Raw genomic sequence first — 20,447 nt, 5'->3', positions numbered from 1 at the left:
AGAGTACACACTGAACTCATCTTTCAGCTCCATCACTCACACAGGTAAATGCCATTCCTGTGCAAACACCAGGTGACATCTACCACTCGGCAAATCGCATAAGGCACCTGTAAACAACCACATATCAAGGGAACACACACCGCATACACACGCTCTACCACCCCACACATACAGAAACACACACACACACACAGACGCACACACATAGTATAATTTGTGCTTAATATTCATGTGGAGTCCCTCTGTGACAGCCTAGGGAGAAGCATTCAGTCACATACTAATCTATGGTGATTAGCTGTGTGTATGTATGTATGTGTGTGTGTGTGTGTGTGTGTGTGTCTGTGTGTGTGTATGTGTGACTTAATAGACTAAGGGAGAGCAGGATAACTGGGAAAACTCTATATCTTTTGCATACCAAAGATCAAAGAGCTTCTTAATCTATTCATCAATGAATGTGTTAGTCTGCAGTGGTTAACATCTCTCCCTTCCGCTGTCATTTTCTCTCTTTCTCTCTCTCACACACACACACACACACTCACACACACACACATCCTATCAAACTATGACTCATGTATAGGGACTCTAAATGTCACCAAGGCCAAAAAAAAAACCTCTTTTTTTTTGCAGTGTCACCACCGCTGTGATTCTGGCTACTGATGATGCAAACAAACACGCACACGCACGCACACACACACACACACACACACACACACACACACACACAATATGGTTCACTGAGGACAAGAACAACACTGAGTACAGAGTTGTGCTGCATGTCATTGCACATACATATTTCATAAAGTGTGTGTGCATAATGCTGGTGCTCATTCACACTGTACAGCACATTCATGTGTCTTGAATGTGCAACACGGGGTTTTCATTGAGCAGAGCTGGCTGCTGACAGCGAGGAGGCACTGCATCAGCTGTGAGGAGCACAGAAAGTTGCAGAAGTGGCTCGAGGCAAGTGTGTGTTCATGTGCGTGTGTGAGTGTGAGTGTGTATGAGAGTCAGAGTTAGAATACCAACACCTAGCACAGGGGTTTTTCATGTGATGTGTGTATCATTATCGTTTGTGCACTCCACAGCGTGTTGTACAGAGTTCTACGGATGAAACTAAACTTTGAGGGAGAGGATTTGACTCGAGGACTTTCAGGAATCAAATTATTCGAGTTCCTCGAGGAATCGTTTCAGCCGTACAGTTACATATTACTCACATATTACTGTAGAACTGATCGATGCTACACTGGTTTAACCCGAGGTATTTTTTAATGCATTCTGACCGGATTTCTCACAAGAATTCATGAATATGTTTTATTGCCAGTTATATTTTGAACAGATGTTGTAGTCATCCTGCGTTTTAATGGAGAGTTTTAGTGTGCTTTGTTGTTTTAAGGAATACATCACCCAAAAGCCAAAAATAATAATAATAATAAAAAACTTTAACTGCATGCCTTACAGAGAGCAAATGTTCCAAAAATTGCAGCCATTTCTTAGCATGGAATTGTTAAGCAATTCTGACAAACAGCAGCAAAAAGGATATGAAAATGTCCTGAAAAATGTTTGCATTGGCCACACCGACACAAGCGTCAGGCCAATGAACACGCTGAGGGCTAGTCCTCAGTTCAGTCTGTGTGCAGGCCAGTCACAGCATCTTCTGACTGTGATTTATTTAACATTTAGGTTGAATTTTTTTTTTTTTTTGCTGTAATTAAATTGGACTGTTATTTTTTCCCCATTTTCCTGCTGATTGTCACATTCGCCAATCGACTCTGTGCTGATAGAAATGGTTACAGCTTTTCTTCCCGGTGAGGAAGGCAATTAAGACTGAAAATAAAACAGATTTTGGGTGAAGTATTCCTTTAAGAAGTTTTTTCACCATGTTTCTGACAGAGAGCATTATTTTCTGTCATGAAAACAGTCAAATGTATAGATGCTGAATATGGGCGGAAAATATCCTCCATTTCAATCTAAAAATATTGATACTGGACTTCAAACGCCTGTTTTAGCTGAACCCTATAAAACACACACACACATACACACATACATACGCAGACACACACACACACACACACACACACAATTTCCCTCCAATGCCTTCCAGCACACCCCTTGCCCTAACCACATAATGACATTAGCATTTTCTAGCCCTCTTCACTCCACATCTTATCTACTTCAAACGCAGCGCTTCATTATCTATCGCCATCCATCAGAGAGCAGGGAGCCAGGTGGAATGCTGTGCGTGTGTGTATGCGTGTGTGTGCTCCACAACACTTGCAGTGCAACGCGGGGTCACAGTCTTTTAGATTAGTGTGACAGACTGGACGTCACACTTCTCCCCCTCGGGCTGCATATTGCCTCTGTGTCTCCTCCACTCAGAGTCAACATGCCTGCCTCCTAAAGACTGACTGCGACATGAGTGTGAGAAACATATTTGAGCCAAAGCCAACAAAAGAGAAAGTCAAGAGAAAATTACATTAACAAGAAATAACCAGCAACACTCCCTTGGTAATGGATTTAGCACATTTCACGGGAGGCTCAGATGTCTTTCATCGTGTATTTAAGCAGCAAGCCACAAGAGCTGTGATCTGTATTGATTTGAGAACATTGTTAGGCTTAAAACCCTCCTGGCTCTTATGAACTCTAAAGTAACACATCAAGTAGCTTTTTTTATTGCTTTCATTGCTTCGAAATTTGGTATGTCACAAAACCAACAGCCAATCCAGTCAATCTGGGGGCGTGGGGCGTGGGGTTCTTTCCATATCATTAGCACCACCTCCACCGTCACTTGAGGGTTTTATTTTCAAAAAAACTCTTTCCCTATTCATAGATCTGTGTATAAATAATGAGTGCAAAGTGTAGAGTTACATCGAAACCATTTTGAGGCATGAGCCATGTTTTCTTCATGGAGAAATATGCAATATTGATGAACAGAGATGATTTTTTAGGGGTTTAATCAATGGCTGGACAGAGACTTTAAAAACGTTTCTATAAATCCTTCAGTTGTTGAAACAATTATATTTAAAGGAATGGACAGGTCCAGTTGTGGACATATCTGTCAGTAAGTGAGGAAACACTTGGTGTGCACCACGATGCAAACAATCCTACTTTGATGCGTTCCCAAGAAAAAAGTGCCCTAGCTGTGTCTGCTTACAAGGGGGTTATGATTTCGCAAATTGTGGCAATCACAATAAAAACAAGCAGTCCGAGGCATGGCAGCAAGTGGTACAATCAACCAAGATGGTAAGTCATTTTTTTCTTCTTAAAATAACAATGCTGAAAACATGCTCAGGTGATATCTAAACTGTAGACAGCAGTTTCCTATTTCCTACTGCTACTCTCTCTAGCCTAGGACAGTACTAATTTATAGTTGTATGTTCACAAACTGTTACAAAGTTACTACCTCTCACTAAGATAGCAACAATTGTCTAGATTAAGCAGAAAATCAGACACTCAGATGGTGAGATGTTTCCCTGCAGTTGCTCTGTATCTTATAGATCTCAGTCAAAACTATAGATTAAAACTGATCAAACCCATCTTTACTCAACCTAAAACATTACTGGACCCGCAGATCATCAAAATGAAGCTCTTGGATGAGTTGGTGATACTCCTCTTGCTCTTTTCTGTTCTCAGGAGGCAGGTTTCATGGACCCAGATGAATTTGTTTGTTTTATTTTGTTATTTTGTTAACTCTCATTTTGTCGCTTTTCTTCCTAAAGAGCCGAAGAAAGTGCCCTCTGCCTAGCAATGTTCAAGAAATCAGTTTCTGGTAACATTAGCTAAAATGCTGCTGTACAAGTGATGAGCACAAGTACAAGCCCGACTCATTGATCCTTTATCTGAATCTGAAATATCAGCAGCCTCACTGTGCTGTGTGTTGATAAATCCATGGTGCTGTCCGTGGTGCTGAAGCAGCAGATAGATTTGTAACTGTACCTTTTCCTCTCAGTCCTGCCCTTCTATCTGTTTCATCTTGGATCTATAATATTCTCTAAACGATATACTATCAATACTCAATTGTAGACTATATGGTAACCTGTAAACTCTGTAGTGACAAGTAGAAACATGTAGAGAGCAAGGGGATCATAGAAACACACTGCTGCACGTCGTATGCCTATAATATTCCTTTAATATTTCTATGATTATTCAGTAGCGTCTGTGCTTCTAAGATAAAACCCCAGACTAAGCCACCTCTATAACAAAATATTTTAGGGGCAATAAGACTACAGGTATAGATTTTACTAGAGATGTTTGGTGTCACCTGCAATTGGAGCAGGTAATGTGACTGAGGAAATTAACCTGCACTGACCTTCAAGGTTGGCTCCCACTGGGCCATTCCCTATTAAAAAATAACAAGTCACCCACTGGCTGCAGCTATTTCAGTTCCACCAAGCAGGATATTTTCACTTTGCTGGACAATTGGCTGGTCTTCAGGGTCCAGGGCCCCCTACAAGGGGAACTAAAACTGCCCCAGCCCTGTTGGAGCATGTTACTGTAGAAAAAGCGGACACTAAATCTGTATTTTATTACAATTATTGACTTTTGAGAACTTTCAAATCTTCATGGATGATGCAGATAGTGCTTAAGAATAATACTAAATAAGAAAACCATTTTTTACTTGCCTTACCATCCTTTTAAATGCTATTTGTCCATCTATCACTATAGCTCTTGACAAAGTGGCTGCTAACTGACACAAGTTGTCATGTAGTGGCTTTTGGTTGGTACATAAATATTTAAGGTAAGTGTTATGATTGTCAAGTATGTGTTTATACATTGTAATAAATCTTCATTTAGATTGCATGCACAGTAATATGGTCATTTGTGTATTTCCCAGTATATTAAAGACAAGCATCCTCCAGCCAATCACAGCTGAGGACAAGAACTACCTGTTTTATAGTTACGAGCTGATAATCAACAGTCAGAACATCATCTTACTTCCATGTGACATTTGTGTAAATATGATTACAAGGCACAGTATTCACAGTGTAATAGTACGGCATGGTTGCATAATGGAGGATGTGACATGAGCTGCTAGACATTATCCATTTATGAATATGCCATGGAACATATCACAAGCCGAACAAGCTGCGCCATGTAAATCTCTTAAAGGAAAACGGTTGCCAAACAGACCGTTTGACTGACAAAACTAGCGCATCATTTTCTCTCATTTGCATCTATCAAATCCAAAGGCTGTGGGTAGGGAGACTGAGATGGATGTAATGGAGGGTAAACCCACCTGAGCTCTTTCACTTGCATTTTTAGGATGACAGTAGGCAAGCAGTGTAAACAAATTGAGGGTTTTCTCAAAATTTAATAGTTTTGTGTGTATACTGGTGGCTGTTTGCCTTAGGATCATCACCAGCTGGAGGTTACCCACCTTTTCATTTAGCTCTACATGACTCCATTTCTGGGACACTGTCACTGTAATTTCTCCTCTTCTGACAGAGGACACAACCCAGCCAAAACTAATAAATCCCAGGTTGGGGGAGCACTTCTGAGAAGAGCCACGGATTCCCAGAATTCCCAATTTGCCACCGTCAACACTGATGTTGAGGCCAGAGGTATGATGGTAGTGCGTGCTCCCACAGATGTAGTGAAGTGTGTGTATGTGTTTTGAGAGTGAGCGAGAGAGAGAGAGAAGAGTAGTCTGAGATAAGATAGGGGAAGGTAGAGAGCAGTAGGAGGGGAAAACGATAAGTGACAGAGGGAGACTGGACTGTCTGTCTCTGGAGAGGAATAGAGCGAGGAGAGGGAACGTGGAGGGAAGTGAATGATGGAGAAGAAGCCAGAGAGAGATTGACAGAGAAGTCAAGCAAGCAGATGGAAGGAGAGAGAGAAAAAGAGAAAGATAGAGAAAGAGAGAGAGGAGGGAGGCAAAGATTGGAAATGCAGACAAAGAAGAGAGATTTAGCCTGAGAGTGAAACAAAGAGACAGAGACACAGAGTGCAAGAGAGAGAGGGAGAGAGAGAGAGGAGATGCAGTATGGTGTGTGTGTGGGTGGGTGTGTGTGTGTGTGTGTGTGTGCGTGTGTGTGTGTGTGTGGGTGTCTGTGTGTGTCTCTTGGCTAAGTCTGGAGGTCTCAGTTTCTTGGCAGGATGAAGTAGCAGAGCTTGGCCCAGACCCTAATGGAGATGTAAGAAGCCTCTGAGTTTGATCACACATGCGCACACACACACACATGCACACACACACACATGCACACACACCTTCATCAACTCCTGAACAAGCTGGCTCCAGACGGGGTTGGTGTACTGACGCCACTGATAAACCTGAACCTCAGCTAAAATGAATGCTCACTACTAATACTCATCCTAAACACAATGCACTTAAAAGAACATGGCCTCTGTGTGTGTGCGTGTGTGTGTGTGTGTGTGTGTGTGTGTGTGTGTGTGTGTGTGTGTGTGTGCATGAGTTCTAAACCCATACACAGTGTACCAAACTGTGCAAGACAACTTCAATGGAGGTTCCAGTAAATCCCTTATGCAAAATAGATGCTCCCCTACCCCACAGACACACACAGACACTCACACACAGACACAGACACACACACACACGCACACACACACACACACACACACACACAGCTAGCCAGGCAGCCACACTAGGTTTTGGTGGTCTGTGGTGCCGTTTTCAGAGGGAGAGAATCTAAGTGTTGCGGTTATGAAGTGACTGGAGCAAAATAAACAGCGTTTCATGTGTTTTTTCGCTCTGTTCATCTTCATTGGCCAACGCTGGAGATGGATCACAGTGAACTAGTCACTCCCCACTTTGTGTGAAATTGTAGCACTGAGGCGAAGACACACTCACATGCAAACAAACACGCGCACAGACACACACACACAAAGCCCCATGGTGTGAACTGCAAGGTTAAAGAGCTGCTTAGAGGCTCCAACACAAGCAGTGGAAGACATCAGAAAATAAACACTGGGGAGACTGCCTGTGTGCCAATTAAAACAGACAATTCATATAGAGAGAGAGTGTGTGTGTGTGTGTGTGTGTGTGTGTGTGTGTGTCTATGTGCCTTTTGGGAGTCAACTTATTCCACTTCAAGGCTTGTTTGTAGCGAGGAAGAGGGCAAACACCTAACCACACATGCACACATGCAGAAACGCTCACATGAGCACACACAGCCACACGCGTGCACACACATATGCAAACACACACACACGCTCAAACGACCTGGGCTTTCCCCGGAACATTAATGAGAGAGAGAGAGAGAGAGAGAGAGAGAGAGAGAGAGAGAGAGAGAGTTCAGCCACCATCTGCCATATCATGACTCATTCTCGTTGAGTACATCAGCTTTCAATCAGCATGGCCCCATCACATTCGCTCTGTTGTCACACAGTGAAAATGCGTCTATCCTCATTTCCTCTCCATGTCACCGCACAGCGTGATGTGGGGTGCCGTGACAAACCGTCATCACAGATCCGTCTTCACCGTCATTATTAGTCTGTACAGAGAGCGGCTTAAAGCAGAACTCTGTGCTCAGATCGTCTGATGGCTCCAGATGCCATCAATCTGGGATGTTCGGTGGATTCCAGGAGTTATGTTGTGATGACGGCTTATAATTTACTTTCTCAGTGGACCCACTTTCACTCAACCTGCCTTATCCACTTCTGCTTCAGTTGGGGGTTTTCTACACGTCCCATAATGCTTTTTGACAGCTCCTGTAGGATGTGCCTGAATACTGATTACACATAGTGATAGCCATAGAAGAATGAGTTTACCAGTTTCCATTTGTTTCCAGAAAAAATGACTTGCAGCTCTTATTTAAAACACAACAGGTCTGTCTCGATGGCAGGGAAGCTTTTAAGTTAGGTGGCATTTTTAGGAGATGGGGCCGCTTAGGACTATTAAATTAGGAAACATAGGACACAACCTAGTTAGGCTCCTTCACTTGGCCAAATCTTAAGGGAACATCAAAGTTACCTCGTTCTGTTATCTTATAGATCTGGATATTTTAATGGAAGTGTTGCTTATGCTGCATTCACAAATATTTAGTATTGACTGTAAGTGGCCTACCGATTTCGTCACTCCTCCCCATTTAACCCTTATTTTATCATACCTGCTTTTTTTTAGTTACAACTACTATTACTATCATAAAACTGGAGAAAGTTTTTTTTTAATATAACGAAAAAGAAATTGTAATTTAAGTTTAATTATGTCACCTTTTGATATACACTGGGAATCTGTCCCACCTCGATCTTCCTTTCCTTCCTTCCCCGTTAAAGGCGAGTTGAATAAAGATTTATTTACTAGAAATACAGATATGCAGCTCAATAGGGGATTTAGTTACATTAAGACCAGTTAATGTGCCTTAAAATGTTTTTTTAGTTGGTAGTACTTTAACGTAACAATGTGCCAGCTGTAACCTAAGTCAGTGTTACCTATCCATGCTGGTTTATGTAAAGACAAGTAACTTTTTACACAAATTTGGTTCTAGACAGAGAACATTCCTGACAAAGGTGTTGGGAAGCTTCCTCGTAAATGAGACAGACCAAATTTGTCTGGCAGCTGTTTTGCATTCTGGTGTACTGCAGCTACTGTCAGTATAGAAACTGGTGTCTCTGCCTCTCCTGTGATGGATTTCTGCCTTTATGATTACTTGTATAATTTCTGAATCTCAAAACAAAAAGAAGCCCTTACTATTTTATTCTGAGAGGCCAAAACCAAAATCTGTTTACTGTTGATGTTTTAGATTGTGGAAAATCAAACTCCGCTGCATCTTCACCGTTAATATCTCAGCGTGACATCATGTTGTCTCAGTGTTTGGACACTTACTTGATGGTGTCAGAAAAACACACAAACAACCAACATAGGTATAGAAATGCAAGGTACATCTCCTGTGGCTCTTTTAAATGTTTTTGGATTTTGCCTCTACAGCACAGAAACCCACGCACACCCCGCCACCGGTGCAGGCCATGTAGAAGGGAATATGACCCATTAAACTGCAATGAGATCATCCAGTATTGATTTTCCACTGTGCGTGCGTGTTTATGTTCAATGCTGAACACCGGAAAACAGCAGTGCTACAGCCTGAGGATATTCTTCTACATCCTGTGTGCGCGTGCACGTGGCCATCCATGTTCATGTCCCACTTGGCGGTTTAGTGCGATTCCTTCAACAAGAAGAAGAACCTCATGACTTAGGAATGCTATGAATTGCTCAGAGGCCTTAAGATGGGAAACTATGCATTGATTCCCAGAGTCCATTCCCATAACATTAGCCTGCACTCGCTCCCGACTGTGACCCCTCTGTTGACTCACCGGTCTACTAAGTGGTGAGTCACCTACCAATCCCCTTACTAATAAGAGGCATTTCACGCAACTGGTCACTCACAAAGACACACACATGTTTTTTCCAGATAGACAGATGTGTGTGTGGTCCACACATTGTTTAACACCTCATGGATCAGTTCCCTGAACCAATAAAAGTCAACTTATACGAGTAACACAGAGATTAGAGACACTAAAAGAGCAAAATTTCGAGAGGCATTTCCACCCGTGGTGTATCTGACCTCAGCTTTACCCCGACTTTGGGTGTAAGTGATCCCATCGATCAATTTTCATCAACCAGGAAGCTGCTCTCCCCTCACTGGAACGCTGGGTCGGGTCATGCTTTAATCTCCGTCTCTTTCACTAAGCTTCAATTAATTTAATACACTGTAAATATTCACTGTCTGATGACAAATTCAAGCCAATCAAATCTTAATTCTCAAAGCAAACAACTGTGCAGTGGTGTTTACAGTTTCAGGATGTGCACGATGAGATACATAACAATTCAGCTTCATATTTTGGTGAAGTTCCCTTTATCAACTAAGCATAGACTCCAATTGTGTGAAGACTGAACAAACAGTATCATCAAACAAACACAAACAAAGCGATGGTATAGTTGGCAAGACTACTTCTCTTTCTTATGAAAAGTTCCCACATTTCCCTCCTACCTAACCATCCTCTTCCTCTACAATCACTCCAATTCAACTTTATTGTCCCTGAGGGGAAATTCTCCTGGCAGCCGAGTGCATAAAAACAGGAACAAAAACATGTTGACATAAATATTCAAAAAGTGTGAAAAACATAGCTTAGCATAAGACTCGAGCATCACAAGCAGCGACTCTTTGCACTCCTCTCAGTCATCAACCTGCAACAGCTCTTGACCCCAATCCAAGCGTTCACATGCAAAATCCACAGGCTTTTTATACATTTGCTTACAGTCAGTAAAATAACATTGAAAGTGAACTATCCTAATTTTGCTGGGGAGCCCCTGGAGGATTAATCCTCCTCCTCAGGCCCCCCCTTCCCCCGGGAGTTCTTGGAGCCCAGTTTGGGAACCTTTGCCTTAGTGGGCGAGTGACTGGCTTCCTGCCTGCCAGCGTGCGACCTCAGCCTGGCCATGAGATGATCCGCCCGAGGGCCCGAGGCAGTACTCCTCCTGGACGTACTCGCCTTTGATCTCCTAATCACCTGGCTCACAATCATCCCCACCAAAGACTGAGAGAGAGAGAGCCAGGGAGGAAGAAATGGAAAGAGAGAGAGAGAAAAAAGCTGGAGGCGTGGTGAGGAGGAGGGGGGATAATAACCACAATGTTCTGTTGTTTTCGCAGCTAGTTTGAAGTCTTCGTGAGTCTTGTTTGGAAAGAAACGGAGGCTTCCAGTAGGTTGTTGGATGGGGATATTAATACCAGAAACTCACTAATCTCCTCCCACAGTTTGTGGCCTGTTCCTGTATCACTAGCACCTGGACACGGATACATGAATGCCACGCAAAGTTCCAGCACAAAGTTGGAAAGTCAAGAGAAAATTTTGCTACCTGAGTTTCTGAGTTATGACGCAACGATAACCTTCAACCTTTATAGTAGGAAAGTCAAGATTTGCTTCAAATCGATTACCTCTCTTACTCAATACAGTTTCTCACCTCGTCAGTCTCACAGAGGAGCTGGCAGGATTGAAGTGTCATTTAAAGGCAAGAAGCAGCCAAATGCACATCATTCACTTCAGGACATGTTTGTTTACTGTTTGTCTTTTTCCCCTCATGGATTTTCTGTCAAAATAGCATGTGAACACAACACTTTTGCAGCCAACTTGGAAATCCTGAATGTCAGTCTTTACCTGAACATTACACTGACTCCACAACAAATAAAAACACCAGACACACAAATAAGGTCACTCTAAACTCACTTCTTCAGTCCCTGAAGAAATATTACAGGATTTTCTGTTAAATAGGTCATTTCCACGGGGGCTCTTTCCACAGAAGGGCCCCATACTGACTAATTGACCCTCTTGGAGTGTCTCTGGAACAGAGTGGAGTAGTTACAAAGGCCCGCAATCATCCAAGCATCACAATGTTTTATCCTTTTATACAGGAAAACAACATTTTGACAGCTGTCAGAGTTTGGAGCTGAAAATATTGTAGTCTGTTCTTTTGTGCTCAACTTGCAGTGGCTCCCCCAACAATTCTAGCAGCCAGAGAGGAGGGGGCGGCTAACCTTTAGATTGTCACATACTGACAAAACTATTCCATTTTTTTCCTGCCATATCTCTTAACACAGTCTGAAGTGTGGGTGACATGTATATTTTGCCAGTTCCCTGCAGCAATGCTACTTGCTTTGGGCTTCTATACACTATGTTGGTAACCTGTAAAGTGCACTTTGCTTCAGACCTCTGCTTCTGAGTTTGCGTAACAGACTTCCCCTGGTGAAAAGCTCTTTTCTGTTCCCCTCCTCCTGCCTGGTGTTGCAACCCTGCAAGTCAGGGCTCCCAGATGGTTTCATGTCAAGGCCCACAGACTCTCATTTGATAAGATTTCATCCCCATATGGGTTTTCTTGCTGATGCAGAGCTGAATTGTATAACCGCCTGCACTGTAGGTGGGGAGATACTAGTGGTGAGAGTGAAACCCATGATGAGAGTGCTCTGCCCTGAGCTCATTTTTAGTGCATGAAAGTATAATGGCATTAAAGTGTTCCTCATCTGGGCCCGCAGGGACCCCCTGAGGAATCCCCCCAAGCCCGCTGGGGTTCCCCGGACAGTGTGAGGGTGATGGGGAGCAGGTTCACAGAGTCAGACAAGCTGCTTACCTCAGTAGATTGGGCAGAGGAATGGAGCCGGAGCCGGAGCCCAGAATCCCCTTCTTGCCGCTCAACAATTTCTCCACCAGGGCGACGTTCCCGGTCCGGGCGGCTTCCAGCAGCTCCTGTTCCTTCCCCATCCCGGACAGAAGTTGAAACCGACGGAATGATACAAATCCCACAGATCTCCCATATACGCCCCCTCTCTCCTCCAACTCTTCACTGTCTCATGTGGTTACGCATCTGAATGGATTCCTCTCACTGCATGCTGCTGCGTCTCGGCGCGGTGGGAGAACACGGGTGTTGATGCTGCAGAGCCGGGCTGACGTGCACGGCTCCCCGCTCCTTTTCTCACCTCAGTCCGCTCAAGTGCGCGAGTCCCCGGTACCTCGCGGATCTGAGCCCATTAACGTGCACGGCTCCTTACCCTTCAGGCTCACTCCGCTGACGTGCACGGCTCCCTAATCTCTCATTAGCTCAGTCTTCTGACGTGCACGGCTCCCTGGTGTAACCTCAGTCCAAACAAGCGCAACGGGGGGAACCGGGGGCTCCGAGGCGAATTCCTCACCGTAAGTGTAAGAGCGGTGCAAACCGGGTTAAAAACAAGCTCCTGCTCTCTCCGAGGAGCGACTCCGGGCTTGTCTTCAGCTCCGGCTGTTCACCGGGAGGAGGTGGTGTCCTGTCCGGTGTCCAAAAGCAGCTCTCCGGTCCTTCTTTACTCGCCACTTCTGCCCCCGAACCGCACTGGCCGGTGCGTCTGTGTAGCCTGAGAGCAGCGTCAAGACAACCAGAATCACACACAACACTTCCGGTTTCTACTTTCAAAAGAAAAATCTTACTTACCTTCCTCGCAGCAGCTAGTTTGATTTTTTATCGTTTGAGGATCAGCGGCAACACAGCTGTTACCAGTGACATTAATTAACCTGCTTCATTGTAGGTCCATGGAAGGGGACTTTAATTAATATTATCAGCAACACCTGTGTTTACACTGATGTGTCACGTCAACATGGCTGCTGTGAAAAGGCTCTATTGATGGTGGAGGAGTTCAGGTGCAAGCATATAAGCTAGAAAACGTTAATAGCGCAAATTGTATTTTCATGTAATAATGAAAATACAATTGTTTTATTCCAAAAGTCCCCTCTATGCACCATATTCATAGGCATAAACAAGATGGAATATACTGTGCTGCAGAAGTGTCAGGCTGCAAAACAAAAAGTTAGGATAGTATGATATGGCTAGTATGATAATCTCTGAGTCTCGCTTATACAAATACACAAATAGTAAAATATAATAATATATAGTACCTGATGACTTAAGATATTTCTATATAGGCCATTATGAGAATTAGACAGATACAAACTAAATTGAATTGATCCTGAATGGCCCACTGATGTAATTTATTAAATATGGCATACATTTCATGATCTTTGCTCCTTATTATAATGAAATAACACTAATAGGACCTAATATGGACTTTATTAGACTAAGCTAATGCGGATGTCAAATTACTCAAATGATGCCAATGATGCAAATGGCTAATTGCCAAACATTCAGAGTAAAATATAGATCTACGGTACATTACCTATACCAACATGGAAGCATGAGCGTAAACAGTCAATTTACCCATAAAAGTGGCACAAATATTCGTAAAGGCAGTAGAATATGGTCTCAAAGGAAAAGCGTCTAGCCAAACTTTGTTTTGGAGGTAAAATTACCTGGTTTCCGGCTTCATCTCGGCTGCCTGCGTGCGGCTTGACGCAGCAGGAGCAGCTCCGTACAGTCTGGGCGTGGATGACGATGCTACAGCACCAACAGGAGGCGATGCCTTTGTTAAGCTGTTTAAAAGTCACATTCATATACAGTCACTGTGCCTTTTTCACACCATATCAAACTTGGTCTGTTTAATATGCAGGGGCTCTTCTTTAAGTCATTTGCATTCCAAAGTGTAATGCATATTCTCTGCATTGTCTGGAGATACTGCGAGGCAAATGCCAGTGGATTTGGAAACAGTTGAGCTCCTAAAATAGCCCGGGTGTCAGAGCAGGGATTGTGTAAATGGAGAATGAACGCAGACATTGAGCGTGGATGTGTGTGTTTTTATGTCCTTGCCTCTGCTCTGTCCATTGACAGCCTGGGAGAGAGACACACCCCCTCCTCAGCCTCTCCACTGCGCCCCCGCATTGCCACCAAGGCGTGCTGGGACCTGCCTAATGGTTTAACTCTGCCTTAATTGGTATGTGGAGAAAAATGCTGCCTTCAAGTGCTCCACCTGAGCTCCTAATTCCGGCATCTCAACTCATTAAAACAACTTGAGGCGCATTAAGGTGTCATTTTGGTCATGAATATGGACAATGTGATAAAAACGTCTCATTTAATTAATCAGTTGCTATGTTTGAATTGACGGTCAAAACTCCAGTGAAGGTCTTATTCAGGTTCGGCTTATCCACGTGTCAGCCCAAAATAAAGTTACTTACAATCCAGATTAAGAATGCAGTTTGGCATGCATGCCATTTGCCACAACCAGAGTACACTCCCTCTTTCCCAGTTACATTTTATCACTTTGTTCACACTTTAACTCATCATTGTAATATTTTAATAAGCACTCGAAGGCAACATTAGCCATTATAAGAAGCTATTGAAGCACCACTGCCTGCATTTTTAAGTGTTTAAGTCCACCATAGCAAGTGCACACACACACACACCTATAACTACTCCTGGAAAGATAAAGAAGAGGAGGGCCGTGTCTCAGTGATGATTTTATAGTGAATCCTATTGTACTCTATGGGATTTTGAGTCTCCCACAGTATCATTACAATGTACGACACTGACTGGGACTCATTTTTGTTGTGACATTTGTGCAGAATCCATCTGAACGGCATTACTACTACTTGGTGTTTTTTACATGAGGAGAGTGGAGGCAGAAAGAGAGGTCAGACTGTTATTGGCTTAGACGGGATGGGGGTCACCTAGCCTTCAAAAAAAAGATTCAAAAGCTGGAGAGGAGAGGGGAGTGACATGTAAGTGTTGGTGTAAAACAGCAGCAGGGGAATGAAGAGAGAGCGGAAGCAGAAAATGACAGAGAGCAGGCAGTTGCAGTCCCACTGGGTGTTGGACACAGATACTGCACTCTGACTGAGCCAAGAGACAACCTGATTCCACTCTGTCTCTCTCTCTCTCGTCATATTTCACACAGTCCAGCTGTTGACTGGGCTGCCATCTCTGCATCACACACAGAAACATATATATGCGTGTGTACGTGAATGCATCCAGGCTTTGCTTACGTAAAACGACACATCCATCACCACATAAATATAAAGCTACAGTATGTAAACACACCTTTGTGTCAACACCGAGCAGGGCAGGGCCTCTCCCTCTCTCTCTTTCACACACACTCTCAAACAGTTAAAGCCCCTCTATGACTCAGTGCTTCACTGCACCGCTCTGGCCATAAAATGTCATGACCATTTATGTGCACAAAGTACAAACATCCACCCCCAGCGGTATCATGCAGCTCATTTGACCACCCATAGAGGTTGCACTTGCACTTTACACCCTGGATTTCTCTTATTTAGTTATCTGAAAACAACCAACACCTGACTCTGTGGGCTCATTTTTAAGGTTTTCCATCTGAGGAAGCTTTACAGTCCTAGTTTTGATGGCTGTGAACCAGAGGAAAGCAGCCACATCAGTTTGACAAGACAAATATTTCATTGTTATGTCAAGCTGTTAGGGGAAAGATAATGATATCTGCAAATACAAGCTGAATCAGTAGAGGAAAATCTATTTGTTAACTTAAATGCTTATTTACTGCAGTTCTTTCATGGTGTGCAGGTGAAGGCCCTGGGCTGTCTTAAATCCTCATTGTAATGTTTCCTTGTACTCTCTTACAAAAGCTCTGTTTGTATTGCAGGACAGATCTGATGAATAGTGCTGTTGCAGGAGTTAGATATTTAGCATTGAGGAGTAAAGCCAGTTAAGGTTGTTTGGCAAATGAATACACATCGAAATAGCGGGTAGGATAAAACCTTTTCAGTCGGATACCCTTTTATTTTCATCATTATTTCAGCAGCTTTGACAGACAAATAATACATCTTATTACTTTAGTACTTTTTTGTCATTTACCCCACTAGTTTTCAGAAGGTGGAGCTTCCCAGAAAAGGCTGTGATGACAGAGGCAGGGTAGGTTGGAGGGAGAGGAAAGGTGAAAGAAAATCCCCCCCAAAACACACACCCCTCAAAACAAAGTCTCTACATACAATCAAGTGTTAAAGTCCTACCTCCGACATTTTCAAGTCTTGATAGCGCTGTTGTGCAGAGAAGTAGCTGTGTCCCATCTTGTCTACGTGAGCCAGCTCAGCTCCAAAAGACAAATAAACTCAGCTTGAACTGAACTGGGATTACGTACAACCAAAGGCAGTTGCATACGAAGGCTAGCCACATACAGGATCTACTGCTTGTTTAAAGCCAAGGTGTAAGAAGAAATTTTTAGGACCGGCCGTCCGTTTTGTCCTTTGTGATGTGCCAAACCATGAGAGCTCAAGTGGATTTTGTTCAATTTACATTTAGGATTTCCCCTCAAGCGCTCTCTCTCCCGCACACAGGCACAAAGCATGGGACAGCAGCAGATATGGGCAACGCTTGTCCGTGAAAAAAAACTACACATGAATGATTATGCAAATATAGAAATCTACATAAACACACACGCACACACATATGTAGCCTGGCAGCCTCAATGTGCCCATATTATTCTCCGATGCTTTTTACGAGGGAGCAGACAGTTTTATTCTGGTTGGGTAATACAACAGGCGATGTCCCAAATGGTGCCTGTGCTCTCCTCTCATCGCTTGACTGAGAACCATCTCGTGTTCCCTCCCAGGACTGGAGGGTGTTGTATATACAGTGCCTCATTTTAAAAGTGCTGCACATGTAAGTAGCTATTTACACATAGAAAAATAAGGGGGAGTGTGGAGAAAGACATTTTTTGGGGGGTATTGCTGACAAAGCTGTGGAATGGACTGCTGATAGATATGAAGTTATCCTCTCACTGTAGTGAAATGCTTGTTCTGGCTGAGAAACACACAAACACACACACACACACATCCAACGCAAACACTGCATTCAAAACTCTGTAGAAAACGGTATGTCTTCACATTCTTATACAATATACACTATACACACTCTGAGGACAAGTAAAAGCATGATTCCCCCCCTCCCAATATGAAAGCACTAAATTACAAGTTACAGTGCAGTGCAAAATAAGTCTTTTTTTAAGACATTCCTCTGAAGATATGACATTCGGTGTTCCTTCATACCTAAGGAGTTGAATTAAGCTGATCTAGGATTAGCAGTGTGGTAATTATTATTTTTCAGCTTACACAACAGGAGCAGTGTGGGAAGGGCGAAGCTGAACTCCAAGCTGTGTATACTGTAGGCACAACTCCTGAACCGAGGATATCATATCCGCATCCTCTCTCTCTCTCTTTCGTACACACACAAACACACACACTCATGTTCTGCCACTAACTCCCATCTGTCCCTTTCCACCATTTCCAAATTTATTGATTGCAGAGGCAGCCTCCACAGTACAGTATGGGAGACAGTGGTGGAGAACGTGAAACACACAATGACAATCGTGTAAAAATGTGTAGAGTCTAGGGACTGACTCTGCATTGCTTTAAGGAATTTTTTTTAAGTCTAAAGTCACATCGTGGCTCATTTTTTAAATGAGCAAAAGGTAGTGGAGAAATCCCCCTTCTTCACTTGTTGATGTTGCCTTGGATGTTTTAGTGTTGAGTCCAGCCGTCCCTCACTCGCTCCTGTCCTCCGGCGGTGGTTCTTATCACTGCCAACCAGCGGCTGGCCTGCTGGCCGGCCAGGAGATGAGAGCCGGGCCTAGCTGCTGTTCACTTTGAGGTTCTTCATGCGATGCAGCAGCGAGTCCTTCTCCATTTGGGCCTCCGCCAGCGCCATCTTGGCTCTGGACAGCTCCACTTTCAAACACTCATTCTCCTCCATCAGCATCTGCACACAAACACAGAGGAGGGGGTGGGGTGGAGAAATGATGAGATCTGACCAGACAGGGGAAATCTGTGTGTTTTTGTTGCTGCATTTAAACTGAGAAAAAAAAAAGGAAAAAAAAAGCAGCTATACGTGTCAGCATTGCAGGACGGCAGTGAACCATGGCAGAAACTGCCTCTGTGCTGCCAAGGTTATTTTGAACAAGAAGTTCAACCATTAAAAAACTGTCTTAAACAGAACTCTGTGACCATTCATTTTCAATACTTCATCTCAAAATGTCTAATAGGTTATGTCTGGCATAAATGATTAGATATCACTCCCACTGTAAATGTACCAGAAGCCAAGCAGGGGACTGGAAATAGCTCAGCCAAACCAAAAAAAATTGGCAGTACATCTTTTTCTCCCAGCCTACAAATTGATGGGTTAGAAGAAGAAAGCTCTTGCTTATTCACCACTTTATCTTTGTTGGCGGAAGAAGCAAGAAGAGCAGGTGCACAGCTAAATAATGGATAAATCCATTTTGCCAGATTTCACGGATCCAATTAGTTTTTGGTGTGGCAATAGGTAAGTTTAACTCCTGATTCCTCTGCAGGTGGAGCTGGCAGATGATGATGGCAGAGTTTAGTATCAAACTGAAAAACAACGTACATCTTATTTACTGTCACAATGTGGATGCAGCATGCACAAGTGTGTGTGTCCCACCTTTTCTGTGGTGGAGGGAGAAGGGCTGGTGGGCGGGGCTTGGGTCTGTGTCGCTTTTGGAATGCCACTGATCCCGCCCACAGCCTCTGGGACTGGAGTCAAACAGCTGTCAATCAAAGGGGTGTCGTTCCTGGGCTTGGACTCGGCTGTGTTGTCCACTGAGGCGGCGTGAGGGAGAGAGAGAAGAAAAGAGAAAGGGATTTGGAGGTGTGGATGTACTGAATGTGGACTTAAAAGCACTTAACAGGACAAGTTATGTAATGGCAGTGAATCACCGCTGAAGTGGAGGTGGGACTATCTGGTGTGTGTGTGTGTGTGTGTGTGTGTGTGTGTGTGTGTGTGTGTGTGCTCACCTCCTATAGAGAAGGATCCATCGTCCCGTCTGTGTATGATGAGACTGTCAATATGCAGTGTGATGGGGGAGGGCTCTGGGTCGCTGGGATTGTCGTGAGGACCGTCGTCCTGCAGGAGGTACAGTACATGTTTAACTTGTGTGTGTGTGTGTGTGTGTGTGTGTGTGTGTGTGTGTGTGTGTGTGTGTGTTCTGGCAGAGGGAGCGGGAGAGAAATTATCCATGTTCAGGATTCCAAATCAGTTCTACAGCAAATCGGCTCATCCGTGAAGGAACTCAAAGAAAAGGCGGAAAGGGCTTTCTATGTCATTAAACACTCTGTTCAAATCCAAATTTCAATTAGGACATGGTTCAAAATATTTAACTTTGTAATGGAACCTATTGCACTGCATGGCAGTGAGTTATGGACTCCATTACTGCAACACGATTGGGCAAAAATGGGACAAATATCCGACTGGAATCCTGCAGGTAGAGTTCTGCGCCAGTATCCTCAGGGTACACAGCAAAGTCCCAAACTCTACATGAATTAGGCCAATACTTTTTACTTTTGCAGATTTAAAAAGGAGAGTGAACAAATTCGGGAGCTGTATCAAAACAAGCTACCCTACATTTTACCTTTATAAATTTCTTGGCTGCACAGAGCTGAGCATAGAAAAAAAAAGTTATCTGAGCTTATCTTAAGTCGACTGAGGTAAAGCTGGAGCACATTAGAGCCTAAATGTAGAGAATACAGTGCAGATCCCACTAACTGCTAAAGTGAGCCAGACTCTGACAGCATTAGCGCTGACCTGACCCTGATCACAGAGGGCAGGCTGACACAGACAGACCTGGCTGCCGAGACAAGACAGGCTGTGCTCCAACTGTGATGACACAGCAAACAGAATCCACAAAGCCTGAAACATTGGAGGTGCCCACCTTCATGTCGATGTGTATGTCTTTGACACTGATCTCCATGGGCAGGACCTGCGGTGCCGAGTTGTCTTCCAGGAAGTGGGCCAGGTTACGGAGCGTGGACATCAGGAAGCTGGCCTGGTACCCATGGAGACGCAGTTGCAGGAAACCGTTCCGCTCAGCCAACGGGGAGTGGGCGGCGGCGCAGGGCCCACTCTCCAGGCGTGCCCGGACTTCCGGGCGATGTAGGCTGTCGCCGGTCCCAGAGCTAATCTCCCTGCCGGCTGAGAGGGAGCAGGGAAAGGAGGTGGTGTTAGCGTTAGCATTAATCTCACATCTGAATTTTGTGTAGATGTGATTTGGCTGGACTGCGCTAAAACCTCACATTAAAATGCGTCTCAGGTGTGCCCTGTTTAATTT

General features: G+C 43.9%; 2 protein-coding genes across 6 annotated transcripts in view; both read right to left on the bottom strand.

The window, feature by feature from the left end:
- anks1b (ankyrin repeat and sterile alpha motif domain containing 1B) overlaps window positions 1–12,895 on the bottom strand; it is a 235,720-nt gene extending 222,825 nt beyond the window's left edge. Inside the window, exon 1 of one of the 3 annotated variants that reach the window (XM_030045592.1) lies at window positions 12,074–12,895. In XM_030045592.1, coding sequence (XP_029901452.1) covers window positions 12,074–12,204 — 131 coding nt within the window. In that variant the 5' untranslated portion in view covers window positions 12,205–12,895. The remainder of the gene's footprint in view (window positions 1–12,073) is intronic. The other 2 variants (XM_030045583.1, XM_030045584.1) reach the window with 2 other exon arrangements.
- Window positions 12,896–16,078: 3,183 nt separating this feature from the next.
- The window catches only part of bltp3b (bridge-like lipid transfer protein family member 3B), a 35,594-nt gene continuing 31,225 nt past the window's right edge, over window positions 16,079–20,447 (bottom strand). For all 3 annotated transcript variants that reach the window (XM_030045570.1, XM_030045571.1, XM_030045573.1), the window contains 4 exons: window positions 20,052–20,311; window positions 19,138–19,246; window positions 18,785–18,942; window positions 16,079–18,085 (listed from right to left, as the gene is read on the bottom strand). In XM_030045570.1, the coding sequence (XP_029901430.1) occupies window positions 17,957–18,085; window positions 18,785–18,942; window positions 19,138–19,246; window positions 20,052–20,311 (656 nt within the window). In that variant the 3' untranslated portion in view covers window positions 16,079–17,956. The remainder of the gene's footprint in view (window positions 18,086–18,784; window positions 18,943–19,137; window positions 19,247–20,051; window positions 20,312–20,447) is intronic.

The sequence above is a fragment of the Myripristis murdjan genome, chromosome 23 (genome assembly GCF_902150065.1).
Source record: "Myripristis murdjan chromosome 23, fMyrMur1.1, whole genome shotgun sequence".
Classification (NCBI taxonomy): Eukaryota; Metazoa; Chordata; class Actinopteri; order Holocentriformes; family Holocentridae; genus Myripristis; species Myripristis murdjan.
Note: the sequence above shows the minus strand (reverse complement) of the source record. Positions and strands in the feature narration are given on the sequence as shown.